Source organism: Mauremys reevesii, linkage group 1, assembly GCF_016161935.1.
Source record: "Mauremys reevesii isolate NIE-2019 linkage group 1, ASM1616193v1, whole genome shotgun sequence".
Classification (NCBI taxonomy): domain Eukaryota; kingdom Metazoa; phylum Chordata; order Testudines; family Geoemydidae; genus Mauremys; species Mauremys reevesii.
The window spans coordinates 41,035,436-41,051,277 of NC_052623.1; the positions used below are offsets into that span (position 1 = coordinate 41,035,436).

Here is a 15,842-nt window from a genome sequence, read left to right on the forward strand (position 1 = left end):
TGTTCTGTGTTTGTACAGCACCTAGCACAATGAGATACTGCTCCATGACTAGAGGTGTAATTCAAGGTGTTACGGTCATACAAATAAAAAATAATACTAATAATCACCTCTGAGAAAAACATGGCAGCAGAAGACAGGATGTTCTCAGTAGCAAGACTGTGCTGCTGAAATTCACTTCCCCAGGTAGAAGTCTGAGTCTGAATGTGTCCACTTTTAGAGCACAGAGTAAAACAAGCTCTTGGTCCACATTTTCCAGTAGCTACAGATTTAAATTCCCACTATCCCCTTCTCTGATTCTTTCAGGTTAGCAAGTTCAGTGTTGTAGTGAGTCATACAGTGCATTGCTGTATTTTGGAGAGATGTTTGCTCTTAATCTAAGCCACGTAAAATTATTTATTTGTATTAAAATAGTGGCTAGCAGTGCCAGATGAGACCTGGGCCCAGGTGCTCTAGGGCAAATAGTATGAGAAAGTCCTGCCTCAAGGAACTTACAATCCACATAGACAGGACAGACAGGTATTAGAGGGTTACAGATTAAAGAAAGGAAGTATTATCCCCATTTTACAGATGGGGAATTGAAGCACAGAAAGATTCAGTGACATGCTCAAAGTCAAACAAGAAATTGGTCATGGACATTTAAAACATTTCCCAAGATACAGCCAACTTTAGCCAGAGGGCCATTCCATCCTCCCTAATGTACCCAGATATAAGGTGACAGACACCTAATAAATAAATGAAGTAATCATCATCATCATTATATGCTATGTTTGTTTCCTTTTATTCTCTGTATCAGGAACTCCTATCAAAACAGAGCTCTTGATGCTTATGTTAATTCTGTTTTGACTTCTTGTGACTCTTCAAATGGCAAGCAACTTTGTGCAACAAGGATGCTATTCCAGAAGATTCTAAGGGACATCAATTGGTCCTATGTCTTATTATGCCATCACAGCTCCTCAGAGGACTGAACAGAAGATAAACTAAAAAGGAGATAAAACTTAATTATATGATGACAGACCTCATTATAGGCTTTATATTTATTTTAAAAAATAATTCAAAAATCTTTTATTTAGAACTGTTCAGCCAAAAATATAATACAGGTTGTTTACAGAGGAACCTGACCCATTCCCATAAGTGGGTGTTCTAAGGAACCTATGACAGCCTCCTTCAAGCTAGATTCCTGCTTCATCAGGCTCCTTTGCCTTGAGCAAGAGATGTGGTTTTAGCGTAAATCAAAAGGCCAGATACACTGGCTCATTCTCGCTGCTTTGCACCTCTCTGACAATGCAAAGCAATTTTAAACACAGCTCAGTCAGCCAACTAAGATAAGTTTGGTGACACAGAGAAGCCATAGACTGAAGCATACTAGTGAATCTAACTCTAGGTATTTCAACACAGGAAATTCTTAATAGTGCCATCCAGAAAGCAAGAGTGTATCTTGGTCACTTTCTCCTTTTCTTTCACATGATGAACTGTCTTATGCAGGAAACTGTACAATCTGCATAGACCAACTAAAGGAGGCGGAGTCTGTACTGTTTTGAAAAGGAGACAGAATTTAAATGTAACATTCCATCCATGCAAGCTGTCACTCCCAAGCAAGGTTGTTGCAGCCATGTTAGTCCCTGGATATTAGTGAGACACCATGGGTGAGGTAATATCTTTTATTGGACCAACTTCTGTCGGTGAAAGAGACAAGTCAAAAGCTTGTCTCTCTCACCAACAGAACGTCAACCTCCTTGTCACTCCAAAGTAATGCTGCTGGTTGATCTGGTATCCAATCAGTTGATATGATGGATCCACATCCCTTTTGTGATGCTGTATAAAAAAGGAGATTGTCTGCACTATTGTCACCAATATTACACAATTGTGATCAATCTTGTGCAAAGTATGCCTTATAAGGTATCACTGGAAATGTTATAATTTGCTAAGTATTATTATCGTGTTGAAATGTGTGTATCACCATTGTGTATGAGATTATGATATTTTACTGTACACTTGTTACTACACTTATGTTCCTGGGTAATACCCACAAGACAGATTTACATCAGATGTTGATGGGCCGGGTGTTAAGGAGAATCAACTCTTCCAGTGCCCATCTGGAGGATTCCTCTGATAGCATATGGACAATGGAGGCCCAGTGACTGAGCAGTACACGTAGACTATGTGATGCATAGCTCCATGTTTGAGCCAGTATTTTTCCATGCATATGGACGGGGGAGTATAAATTGGAGACAGTGACATCACCTTCTTGGCTCATGCCTCCCCCACATCTCTAGACTCTGATTTCTAAACCTTTAGTTTTCAGTTTACTAAAGGACTGGCTACCTGCAGGGGTTTTGGGTGAGATCCTGAAGTATATTTCGGTGAGTGGCTGGTTCTTTGGAACAGGAAGAACCTAATGTGAGATTAATATTGGTTTTAATGGCCTTTCATCATAAAGTCTGGTTTGCCTGGGTGGCACATGACGGGCTCTCTTAGCCATGTCCCATACCAGGCAGCTTGATGCCTTTATGACACTGGTGTGAAGCGGGAATAAATCCACTGATGTCAATGGAATTGCCTCAGTGTAAAATCAGTGAGGGCGAGAGGAGAATCGGGTCCTTTTATTGCAGACTGACTGCTTTACACTGCTAGTGACAGCTTACTAAGGGAAAAATTCCAGTATTCATACAGTATAAATTACACACACACAGTTGAATGCACATCTTATCAGACATCACTGTTCTGTGAATAGTGTAAATACCAAGACCACAAAGTGAGGCATTTATCTACAATCTTCCATGTCTACTAATGACCTCAGTGTTCACTGTGTTTTGTCAAAGAACACAGAATGAGAATTTTAGAGTCGGAGTTAGTGGGTCAGGAGAGGTAAATCATACTGAAGTATTTCCAGGTAAGATAGACTAGGATAGCAGATATTTCATTGGCAGGCACCTTTAAGAAAGGGCTTTGTTCCATTACTACAATGGAAGCCAAAGTTCCAAAGTCTTCTGTTTCAAATCTGGACGTAGTAAGAACTGAAGTCAAAACGATAACCTAGATATAACTGGCCATGCAACCCACGCTGGTAAATATTCACCTCTAGCATAAACAGGCACAATCCCTGGGTTGCATGCAGTATAACAGAGTGCCAGATGGGTAATCTTTATTATAAATGAAATAAAATGAGAGCAGAATTTGGATTAACATTTGTTTAAATACCATCACACCACTCAAGTCTTCTGTCTCAACAATGTCATAATAAGATCAATTGTACTGATTACACACCTCAGTGCTTATTTCCCATTTGTATAAAGCAGTCTCTCATTATTCCTTATTCATCCAGGAAGATAACTGTCACATATAGAACGGAGAACTAATTAAGCAGCCTTCATTAACAGTCTGGCTGTTGTGACACAAAGTAAGTCAGAGTTAATGCTGATATTCCTTCCTAAATTCATGCCATTGGATGAGGAGAAGGAAGTAAGTGTTTATTAAAAATTACCTTAAGAATTTACCTTAATTTTAAAATGTCTTGTCCTGAACTCAGCTTCAAATTAAAAAAAATAAATGAAGATTTCCTAATAGTAACTTCCTCCCACCTTATTAAATAAGTGGTGGTGTTTTTTTAAAATGTACTTTTCACTCAAACCAGCATAGTTCCCTGAAGAAAACAGATATTTAGGCCCCATGATCTGCTCAGTACAGATCCCTGCATCCACTGCAGCACCTGGGCCCACACTATTAGATTTTATTTCATGCTCAAGGCCTTAGACATTATTTTAAGAACACACAAACAAGTATTCATAACCATTTTTAAACGCCCCCATAGACTTAATAGACCATAACAGCTGTAGTTTCATAGCGAAAATAAGTACTGAGTTTTTAGTTTGGCCTCTTACAATATTATTATGTATGTTTTACAAGTATTATAAAGAGAGATTCCTCTGCATGAGTCATGAAGACATGTACAAGGGCTGATTTTGAAAGGGTAAGGACTCAACTATTTAACAATAAAAGCAAAAAAAAATCACTTTAAATAATATTGCATTATCCATTTTTGTGATGTCATTAATTCTGAAAAATCCCAAAGCACTTTTGGCCCAGTTCTGCAAGGTGCTGAGTGCCTGCTCTCTTCTCATTAACTTCGGCAGGAGTTAAGGGCACTCAGAACCTCTCAGCAGGCACTCAGCACCTTGCCTGGTAAGGGTCCTAATGAAGAAGCAGCACATCAACCATCAGTAAAATGCAGCCACCTCTTAGATGGAACATATCAGCTATTTTACAGTGCATACCAACCCGATACAACAGTTTGAGACAGAAAAGGAAGACAAATGGTTACTCCGACTGCAAGAGGGATTTTAGTTAAGCAGAATGTAATAACCCAGATTGGAATGTAGCTAGAATACCAGAGTTGATACCAGTCCTCTTGCAAAGAGGGTAATGAGATCTTTAATTATCACACAAGGTCAGGACTTCAATTTTATGCCGTCCTTGGGATGAGAAATCTCCAGCCGCATAATCTCCTGAAAATGGACCCTGTTCAGGCTTTTGTTCATTACCATGTGAAAGGGAACCTATTAAGTGCTAAGAGTGCCACCTGTTATACCCCTTACCCCCATCTCCTGCAGCACTTTGGGATTTCCTTGGAGGACTCTCAGACAGTACTAGCAAGGCCCAAGAGTGCTTAGATTATGAAACTTCATAGAAAATATAGCCCCTGGTGCCATAAGTGCAGTACTGAAAATTCAAAAACTATCTAAAGCTAGTGAGATGCTTTAAAGAAATAATAATAATTAATAATACTTAGCACTGATAGTATTTTCTATGCATAGATCAGTTACAGTGCAATCTTTAAGTGGTTAAATAATTCATATTCAAATTCACTCCAAGCCAAATTTCAGAGCAAGTTTATCATTGATTTCTATATCCCAAGGGTTTATAATGTCAGCTGTGGCACTACCCTGACTAAAAATCAGTAGTGAGTGTTAATTGTAGCAATGATAAATAATATTTAGCACTTTACATCTTCAAAGTGCTATGTTAAAATTAGTTCATTAATCGGTGGCTTAAGGTGATCTATAAAAGTTTCTCCAAAACAATAAAAATGAAAAGTTTTATTGAAGAAAAAGGATTAAATGCCCCATTTTAAATTAAAGTTCTTAGTAAAAAGTTCTTTGCTTTTTTCTTTCAGTGTGGATTTATAGCAGCTTTCACAGACTGAGAATTGATAAAACCTTAGTGATGCTCCAGAGAAGAGCAGGAACAAAGGCTACGTCTAGACAGCAATCAATGCATGGGTAGTAGTCAGCATACCCAAGCTATCTTTAATCTATCTAGCTCAGGTCCCAGAACAGGGAGACCATGGCAGCGCAAGCCTCAGCATAGGCTGTACAAGCCAGTCCAGAACCCAAAGTAATTACTCACAGGGCTGGCCTTGTGAGACTAAACCTAACTTGGGCACCTCAACACAAGCTGCAATCACACCCCATAACTGCAGTCTAGACATACCCTAAAGATGTAGTAGAAGAATCTGAGAATATGTAGGGCCATTGCTTCTATTTGAACCCATAATCTGAAACTGCACTAATTTATTACATAAATTTCACTTTAAAATCTGTATACAACTCTCCAGTGTTAGTTCACATCTGACTTTAGCAACAAGCTAGGTTCTCCTTGCAGTTTGAGTTTGGTATGGTAACGCTCTTCGTTTCCTGTCCTGTTGTGCAATGCTGCTGTGTTCTCTCAAGTAGCTGTGGGTATGGCTACACTTGCAACTTCAAAGCGCTGCCACGGGAGCACTCCCACAGCAGCGCTTTGAAGTGCGAGTGTGGTCGCGCCGCCAGCGCTGGGAGAGAGCTCTCCCAGCGCTGCAGGTACTCCACCTCCCCGTGGGGATTAGCTCACAGCGCTGTAACTTGCTGCGCTCAGGGGGGTGTTTTTTCACCCCCCTAAGTGAGAAAGTTGCAGCGCTGTAAAGCGCCAGTGTAGCCAAGGCCTGTATATGTCAACCAGAGGTGGCTGCACTTCAGTGGTGGATGACTTCTTTACCTTTATATGAGTTTGTCATATTTGGGATCCTTCAGAATGAAGAGGGCAATATAATTTAAGATACTCATGATTCAGCGGGCTACATTCTGCTAAAACATGGTTTCTCCAGACCTAACCAGTATGGCTAACAGAACCCCCGTGCATCTGCTGTTTTGTAGCAAATGCTTAAACACCTCCTGACATACCTCTGAGGGCCAAATTCATTTTTTTTTCAATTATACCTTGGCAATCCCAAATGAATTTGGGCACCAAACCTTTGAAATCCCAATACTCAGTGATAAAGTGGAAGACACAGTAAACACCCAGTGAAAAAGCCAGATGGATTATTTCAGACAAGTAAAATATGCCTGGAAACAGAGATAACCTTGACACCAACAGCCCAATGAGATGATGCTGACTACAGTCTAAGATGCCCTGGATGGAACAGGAAAGACCTTCATTCATGATTAATGATGGGTCTCTCAAAAAAAAAAAAAAACCCCAACACAAAACCCTCCAACCAAAGCAAATGAATCGTATTACAAAAAATAAGTACCGAGTATATTAGCTGTACACTGGAGAATTCCTGAGACATCTTCAGCTTCATCATTGCCAGAGCAGTCTGTATAGGAGCATCTGTTCGATATATTGTGAAAGTTCTTTTCTGCATCCCTGTAACTAGGGAAAAAATAAACAATTTCTATACATCTGCTTAACTTATGTAACAAATGAGTTGGGAGACTAACAGTTGATTATTAATGTGTTTTTGAAAGCACATCTCATTTTGTTTTTAACTATCTATAACGTAGGGCTTAATCCTTTTCCCATTCAGACCAATGAAAAGACTCATGTTTATTTTAATGGAGCAGAATCAAGCCTGTAATATCTGGCTATATATATATATATATATATATATACACACACACACACACACACACACACCGACCCATCACATTATTAATATCAGCAATAGCAGCCAGTGTTGGGAACTGGAGCAAACAACTGAAAAGTAATAATAATAGTGAATAATATTGAGCACTTTCTGTAATGAAAATAAAGGCATGCGGGGGGGACACACAAAGGGCTAAGTAGTGGGCAAATTTCTCTTCCTTTACATGTCATCCCCACTGGGATGCTGTTCTTAGTAATTATACATTAAACCAAAAGATTGTTGTAATAAGCCATAAATCCAGTGTCTTTCTTAACAGCATAATTTTTAGTGTCTAGCAAAATTATGAATTTAAGCTCCCAGGCTCATCTCTTGAAGGTGTTGTGCAGGTTTCCTTTGAGGACAAGGACTGAGAGGTCAGATATGGAGTGATCATTCTGTGAAAAGCGTTCACCCATGGGTGATATGGTATTTTTATCTTTTATCATTTTTCTGTGTGAGTTTATTCGAGAGTGTAGTGATTATCTGGGTTCATCCACATAGTTGTTATTGGGGCATAAAAATCCTGGTCTTAATAAAGACACTCTATTTATGGCTTATTACAACATTCTGTAATCCACTAACCTCCCTTTTTTGTCCTATAGCTGGAGAGGTGTTAAAGGGCCCCTTCACCTTGAATGGTCCCTTAAAATATGTTTTAACTCCTTATGCTAAACAATCTATCCCACCTTCTATTTAGCTGTGACACTCTTACACCTAAAATGCTGCATGCTGTAGCACTTCAGTGAAGACGCTACCAACACGGATATGAGGGGTTGTCCTATCGGCATAGGTAATCCCCCTCCCCGAGAGGTGGTGGATAGGTCGATGGAAGAATTCTCCTGTCGATCTAGCATGGTCTACAGCGGGGGTTAAGTTAGTTAAACTGCATCACTCCAGGGTGTGGATTTTCACACCCCTGACCGATGTAGTTACTCCAACCTAATTTCCTGCTGTAGACCAGTCCTTAGTACCTTCCCCAGACCTGAAGAACAACTCTGTGTAGCTTGAAAGCTTGTCTCTTTCACCAACAGAAGTTGGTCCAAATTTGTCTCTCTAATATCCTGTGACCAAAATGGCTACAACACTGCAAACCACAAATATCAATCAAGGCACTAAAGAAAAATGAAGGATAGCTAAATAAGTTTATCTTCCATTTCACTAATAAAATTTGGGCATGGATTTTGGGTCTGATCTTACTAAATACTGAGCCCTGCTGGGTGAAGAGAGTGCTCCCTACCTCCCAGCAGGCCCAAAGGCTCTCATCCTCTAGGACAGTATAAACAAGTCACTGTCAGTATGAAAAGGTAGTTTGTACAGACTTCACTAGTGCTTTTTGTGTATCCTGTTGTAAAATAGGCAAATATCTAGATGAGTTGATCTGCCCCCTGAAAGATCTCTGTGTACCTCTTGGGGTACACGTACCCAAGGTTGAGAACCACTGCTCTAGGATGCTGAGCACTTCCTGGGAAGTTCTGAGCTCCTTCAACTGCCAATGAAGTCAAAGGGAGATGCTTGACACCTTGCAAGATAAGATCATCAAACTGTTTGACCAAAACCAGAGGGAGTCAGTGCCAGAGGCAGGACTGGAATGAAGGAGTTCCTGGCTCCCAGCCCTATGGCCAAGCTACTAGACTCTGTCTCCATCCCCTCTCTCTAGTCTATAGCCCTGATTCTCCATCGCTTGCTTCTTGTAGTCATTCACACTCATGTGCAGAGCTCTACTATTCTGATTTTGTTAGCACCTATTATATACAGACTATACCAAGTGCAGAGCAGCAGAGAATCAGACCCCAGGAATTCACTCAGTCAAAGAGCAAGTTTGGCTCTTTATGCTCATGTGAATATTGTGTTTTACACTAAAGTGTATCGGAGAGATCCAGCAGGCCTATACATGCAAAACTCCCACTGGTAACAGTGAGAACTGCAGGATCAGGCCCAATATAGGACACCTAGAAGAGATGCAGATATTGGATGAGGAAGGGGATATAGAGAGTTGTCAACGTGAAGCAAAACATAGCTTAATTAGCAGGCGTAACACCAGGAGCGACAGGTCTTCAGAGTGTGAAAAGAGCTGCCTTATTTTCATCTCCATTAAAAACAAACAGTTCTGAGTCACTAGTGGCTCATTGTTAAAGCTACATTGTTATTATAAATATGCTGTTCTTAAAGCACTGTAGTTCCCCTCCTCCACCCTTCCCCCCCACCGAGATCTACTACAAGCCTTCAAAGCAATCCCTTCAAGTGACCAAAAAAAAAATTATTTTTTTGCCAGAAGGCTTCCCCCCGCCTACCCATATCTGCTCCTTAATAGATATCATAACTACCAGCAAAGCAATATACTAGATCCCCGCAGCAATGGCAGTCTCTCTATCCCGGGGTGCATGCTAGACGTGCTAGCATTACAAATGCTACGTAGCAGGATAGAGAGCCGTGTGAATTTTGACAACATGTACAAGAACAATTCCCTCCAGCATACAAAGTTTCAGAACTATAGTATGACTTTTAAATATACCTTTGACCCAACCTGAGTAATAGAAGAAAGAGTTGCAGACACTATTCTATGTTTGGCAGAGTTGTTTAATTGATACATTCTTGCAGGCATCATATTCCGTTCTATTAGGAATGGTATCTGTGACAATAACAACCCTTGGTAGGTAGGGGATAGACAGAAAACAAAAGGGTAGCAATAATTGCTGGAATGATTAATATTATTTTGTCATAGTTACCCTGTCCTCCCTCCCCTTGCCTGTTTGTTTGTTTCAGCCAGCTGTCAGAACTTGTTTTTTAGGCTCATATCTGGCAAATGCCTATGCAAGTGAGTAACTCCACATGACTATTCATGTACTTAAAGCTACTCACATGAGTAACTGTTTGCAGGATCTGGGCCTTAGACTGTAAGCTTTTTACAATATGCCTGTCCAGCACTCAGCACAATGGGATCATGGTCTGACTGAAACATAAACATTAGCAATAATTAATCTGTTACGTCGTTTTGGCTGACTGTGTCAAAAGCACATTCTGAAAAAATCTTATAATTTAACAAAAAGGCTCCCCAGCACTGACATAAGTTCTACAACTGCTCTTCCATGGGCTCAGTCCCGCTCCCATTGACTTGAATGAAAGGAGGATTGGGCTGTAGTTATTTAACTGCAGCAGGAGAGATGAAAAATAACACAAAAAGAATGTATAATATTTATCATTACTAAAGAACATTCCTAAGTATCTGTGAGCAAATTCAGAAAAGTTGGTTACCCAAGCCAAGGACTTTTAAAGGCAGAAAAATATGAATTTAATAGCTATCACTTCTCTTTTATTCACCCTTCTAATCGCTACTGTGGTCTGTTTCACTTACCCAATAACTTGATGCTCATAATACCGCAGTGTCTTTTGGAGAGTCTGCCGTATGGTCTGAGGCTACAGAACAACAAAAACAAAACAACCATTATCAGCAAATCATCAGCAGCACAATGTCTGAATAGGTGACTACTGATTTATCCTTTAATGTACTATTTGTTTTTCCGATTCTACACATTTTCATCTTACATCTGCCATGTTTCCAGCAGTGATGGCTACGTACTATCCCAGAAGTACTACTAAGCTGTTCTTATATTGCAAATACATCAATATTTCATGGCTCTTTTACTTATACTTTATTTCACTATTTAAACAGCAATGAATGTTACGACCTGGCACAACTAATGTCTTTAAGGCAACAGAAACACAACTATGTAGACAAAGGAGGCCCTTGCTTTATTATTAGTTTTCACAGAATATCACCTGTCAATAATCGCATCATTTTAAAATAAACTTTAAAAACTATTCAACAACATATTACATCAAGACATAATAAACCAGCTTTTTCTTGGGACAATATCATATGCTCAATTTTCATCAGCAGGGAAGGGAATTGGCCTTTCCAAATCTATTTGAGACATGGTAGTAGAAACTCTCACTGAAAAATTTGTTTTAACAGAATAAATAAAAAAATCTATTAAGGCCCAGTTCTCTGACATGTTGTGAACCTTCAAATCTCTGGTGTCAATAGGAGTTCAGGGTACTCACCACCTGCAGAATCGAGCCCTTAAAGGGCAAATTGTGAGGCGTTTCAGGCATTTTTGTGCTATATATTTAAGAAGGGCTCCCCACATGGTCTCTTATTATGAAGTGCTCTAAACTACAGACAAGCGCTTCTTGGTATTGCCCAAGCAATACCACTTTATCTTCCCAGAAAGTGATGAGCATTTATCAAATACATTATTAAGCAATTATATTTTAAGGTTCCCACCTGTCCACCTTCTCCTGTCAGTTTAGCAGAGCCCATATTCAGTGTTCCCAATTCTGATACACAAGATTCCCTGTTGTCTCAGTGTCATGCAGGATCACGGGATAACCAAAGGCAGACAGGGTCAGAATCACACAAACTTGACCCTTAGGGAAATTTGAGACCAGTGTTTCCCTGCTTTTTTGGAACAATTTCCAGCTGCCTCTGAGAGCAGTGGTGGAAATGCTTTTTACTTAGGGTACGTCTACACTACGGGACTATTCCGAATTTGCATAAACCGGTTTTGTAAAACAGATTGTATAAAATCGAGTGCGCGCGGCCACACTAAACACATTAAATCGGTGGTGTGCGTCCACGGTCCAAGGCTAGCATCGACTTCTGGAGCGTTGCACTGTGGGTAGCTATTCCGTAGCTATCCCATAGTTCCCGCAGCCTCCCCCGCCCCTTGGAATTTCCGGGTTGAGATCCCAGTGCCTGATGGGGCAAAAATCATTGTCGCGGGTGGTTCTGGGTAAATGTCGTCAGTCACTCCTTCCTCTGGGAAAGCAATGGCAGACAAGCATTTCGTGCCTTTTTTCCCTGGATTGCCCTGGCAGATGCCATAGCATGGCAATCATGGAGCCTGTTTTGCCTTTTGTGACTGTCACCGTATGTGCACTAGATGCTGCTGACAGAGGCGATTCAGCAGCGCTACACAGCAGCATGCTTTTGCTTTTGCATGACAGCAGAGATGGTTACCAGCCATACTGCACCATCTACCAATCCATAAATTGGTAAAAAGATGAGCATGGCTACCAGTCGTTTTGCACCATTTGCTGCTGTCATAAGTGCCCCTGGCTGCTCTTAGCCAGGGGCGCAAAAGCCAAAATTGGGAATGACTCCCAGAGTCAATCCCTCCTTTTTGGTATCTAAAAATAGAATCAGTCCTGCCTAGAATATGGGCAAGTGTACTACAGAACCACTGTATCAGAGAGCACAGCTGCTCTGTGTCAGATCCTGCAGAAATTATGAGCTGTATGCTATTCACAGGGGGTGCTCCTGCAACAACCCCACCTGTTGATTCCGTTCTTCCCCCAGCCTTCCTGGGCTACTGTAGCATTGTCCCCCCACTTGTGTGATGAAGTAATAAAGAATGCAGGAATAAGACACACTGACTTGTTAGTGAGAAATGAGTGGAAGGCAGCCTCCAGCTGCTATGATAGTCCAGACAGGACAGTAAGGAGTGTGGAGCAGAGGAGCCCAGCATCCCTCTGCTAGTCCAGGGGCAATTGAATCTTTTTTTTTTACACATGAAGGGTGGGGGCTGACAGAGCTCAGCCCCCTGTTGCTATGACAACGATGGTTATCAGCCATACTGCACCATCTACCAGGAAAAATTAGGGCCAGGCACCCTTGATAGACCTCACCGATGCTAGTCTGCATGGTTACCAGTCCTTTTGCACTGCCCCATGTGCCAATAGGCTGATGATGAGGACGGGTACCAGTCGTATTGCACCATCAGCCACCCATGGCGGGGGGGAGCAAGGATGTTGGTGTTGAGTGCTGCAGCATCGGGTCTATCTGCAGCATTCAGTAAAGATAGGGTGACATGTTAAAGAGTCAAGAGAGGATTGTTTTCCCTTTCACTTCTGGGGGTGGGTGGGGGGGTGCGTAAATTGCCGAGCTATGCCCTGACCCACCGCGGACACTGTGTTTGACCCTAGAAGCATTTGGAGCTCAGCCAAGAATGCAAATACTTTTCGGAGACTGCAGGAACTGTGGGATAGCTTGAGTCCTCCAGTCCATGAGCGTCCATTTGATTCTTTGGCTTTCCGTTACGTTTGTCACGCAGCAGTGCGCTGAGCTATGGCGTCTGTCTGGAGATTTTTTAAAAATGATTTTGAATTTCGTCTTCTGTAACGGAGCGCTGATAGAACAGATTTGCCTGTTCTATCAGCGATCACATCCGCATGGTCCATGCGGGAGCTCTTTCTTTATTTTGATTTTTAACTGCATCGCCACCCGTGCTGATCGGAGCTCCACGCTGGGCAAACAGGAAATGATATTCAAAAGTTCGCGGGGCTTTTCCTGTCTACCTGGCCACTGCATCGGAGTTCAGATTGCTGTCCAGAACGGTCAGTGGTGCACTGTGGGATACTGCCCGGAGGCCAATACCGTCGATCTGCGGCCACACTAACCCTAATCCGATATGGTAATTCCGATACTAGCGCTACTCCTCTCGTTAGGGAGGAGTACAGAAACCGGTTTAAAGAGCCCTTTATACCGATATAAAGGGCCTCTCAGTGTGGACGGGTGTGGCGTTAAATCGGTTTTACGCTCCTAAAACCGGTTTAAACGCCTAGTGTAGACCAGGCCTTAGATGTGTTTCATTCCAGAAGCAAGGGCAGCCTTGCAGCCCCATATTTTGTTGGCCCTATACAAATTCAGCAACTCTAGAGCTAGCCTTAACTTCCACTTCTGCCAGTGGGTTTGGAGAGGAAGGCAGCTCCCTGCCTTTGAATAAATAACAAAATAAATAAAAAGGAGAAAACTGTAATATAATCCTCTCCCCCCACCAGCTCTTTGGGGCCCACAGAATGTAAGAGCAGCCCACACAATTTGCAGAAGAGCTTTAAAAAAAAAACAACCCAGCAAACAAAAGAATTTGTCTGTGCTTCTGAGCTTCAATCTGCAGAAATGCATGTACTTGTAAAATAAAGTGGGAAAACGGAATTCAACCTTCTAAAGAGGTTTTTATTCTACATCAGGTAATTACATCTCCTCTCAGCAGGAGTTAAATTTACACTCACAGAAAACATTCAAATGCGCTCTTGCAAAACCTACAGACACTCCATACAAATGAGACAATCACATTTGCAAGAACCAGTCTCCTCCCATTTGGTACAGCAGGTGTCGAAGTCCTAAGGGCCTGATGCAGCTGAAATGTACTTTGCCAGCTGCTACCACAAGGAAAATTCAGCAGGTTTCCTCTGCCCTGCAGCCACACAGACTAATCCCTGGCAGGGTGAGCGGTGTATTTTCCCACTCCGGCAGCCATGATGCAGAAATGGATACCAAAAAAGGCCCAAACAGTTGCCCTCTCTACAGTCCAGCTCCCCTAACCTTCTCCACACACTTCCATGCCAGCTGCTCCCACTATGATACACACACTCTACAAACTTGTCCCCTCCTCCTCTGAATCTACTCTGGAGTTAGGTGGGAACACAGCCTGACAGCAGCTTCCACTTGTTAAACTGCAGTTCTGCTTTCCTGAACTAGTCCAGAGGTGTGGGAGGCAACACGCTGGGGAGGCTGGGCTGCAGGAACAGAGAGCAAGCAGCAGGGCTCCTGGCTCTGCTTTCTCACATTAAAAGGTTGCATACCTCAGACTCTTAGCTCCACCCCAATGGAATGTCTGTGGTCCTCCCCTTCCTGAGGGATAAAAGCCACACTCCTCACCTAGACTGACATCAAGATTTGGCCCTACAAGCAGACTCCCAATCCTATACTCTGTTCAGCAGTGCACACTGCATGGTTTCCTGTAGGGTCTAACCCTGCAAGAACGTTCTGCACGTTTTAGCCATCATCACTGTAGGCCAAATTATGTGCATAAATTATTGACAGCATGTTATAACAACGCTCAAGCCACTTATCAGCAAATCTTAGGGATGGAAAAAATCAGGATATAGGATTATGATATTGTTTGTTAACATAGCCTTATATAATGTGTTCATCTTTCATATGAATGGTACAGCTCAAGGGTCAAATTCCCACTTCATTCAGTCAGATTGCAACTGAAAATTGTAACCAGTTTATAATTGTGCAAGGATAGCTGAGGGTAGAACATGAACCTGATGATTCATTGTTCAGGTAGTAACTATATAGTACACAAAATGCAAAGCCACATTTACAAAGAAGGTAAAAATATTTCAAATAAAGTTTTTCTATATTCACTAGAAATATCTGTTGGTTTGTGCTAGAGACCTACAAACTACTCAAAGAATAAAAATCTGTTAGTGTTATTCACCCCTATATTTATGAAAATTTCCATGGTTTTAAACCTTGAAATGGCCATTAAAATCAATAGAGTCACACAGTTAAATCCCCAAATTCTGAAAATGTTTAAATGAACTGGACATTTTATATTTAAACTGAAGTCATCAGGAAAAACACAATTAGTTTTCTGAAGTGGTAATAAAAAAAGAAATTAACAAAAGAAGTACAAGTTAATTTAACAAAACAATCCAACATAAATTATCTTCTAAATTAATCCCATGTGTAAAACTGTAATCCTTACATGAGCATGCGCACGCACATACACACATCAAAGCAAGCATTCAAAATATATGAAATAAAACAGATAAATAAAAAGAATACATATGGATCTATGTGAGATATATTTAGTGCACAAACAAGAAATGACCACTAATGACTTGAACGCTTCTGAATTACCATTTAAATACAAATCCCCCCGTGTAGTCTCAGTTGGATATGACTGATAGCACCATTATGAAGTAGGTAAGTATTGTGAGAATTAATTAAACTAACAAATGCTAAGTATCATATTATTATTCACTTCCGGATTTATTTATTACACCATGTTGCTATGCTCTGTTAAAAAGCTGCTGTTTCACTTCAGAAGCA

General features: G+C 41.2%; 1 protein-coding gene across 1 annotated transcript in view; it reads right to left on the reverse strand.

Moving 5' to 3' along the window:
- GUCY1A2 (guanylate cyclase 1 soluble subunit alpha 2) overlaps nt 1–15,842 on the reverse strand; it is a 261,115-nt gene that overhangs the window by 230,481 nt on the left and 14,792 nt on the right. Inside the window, exons 2-3 of the mRNA XM_039520778.1 lie at nt 10,290–10,351; nt 6,563–6,684 (exon numbers count right to left, since the gene is read on the reverse strand). Of these exons, the coding sequence (XP_039376712.1) occupies nt 6,563–6,684; nt 10,290–10,351 (184 nt within the window). The remainder of the gene's footprint in view (nt 1–6,562; nt 6,685–10,289; nt 10,352–15,842) is intronic.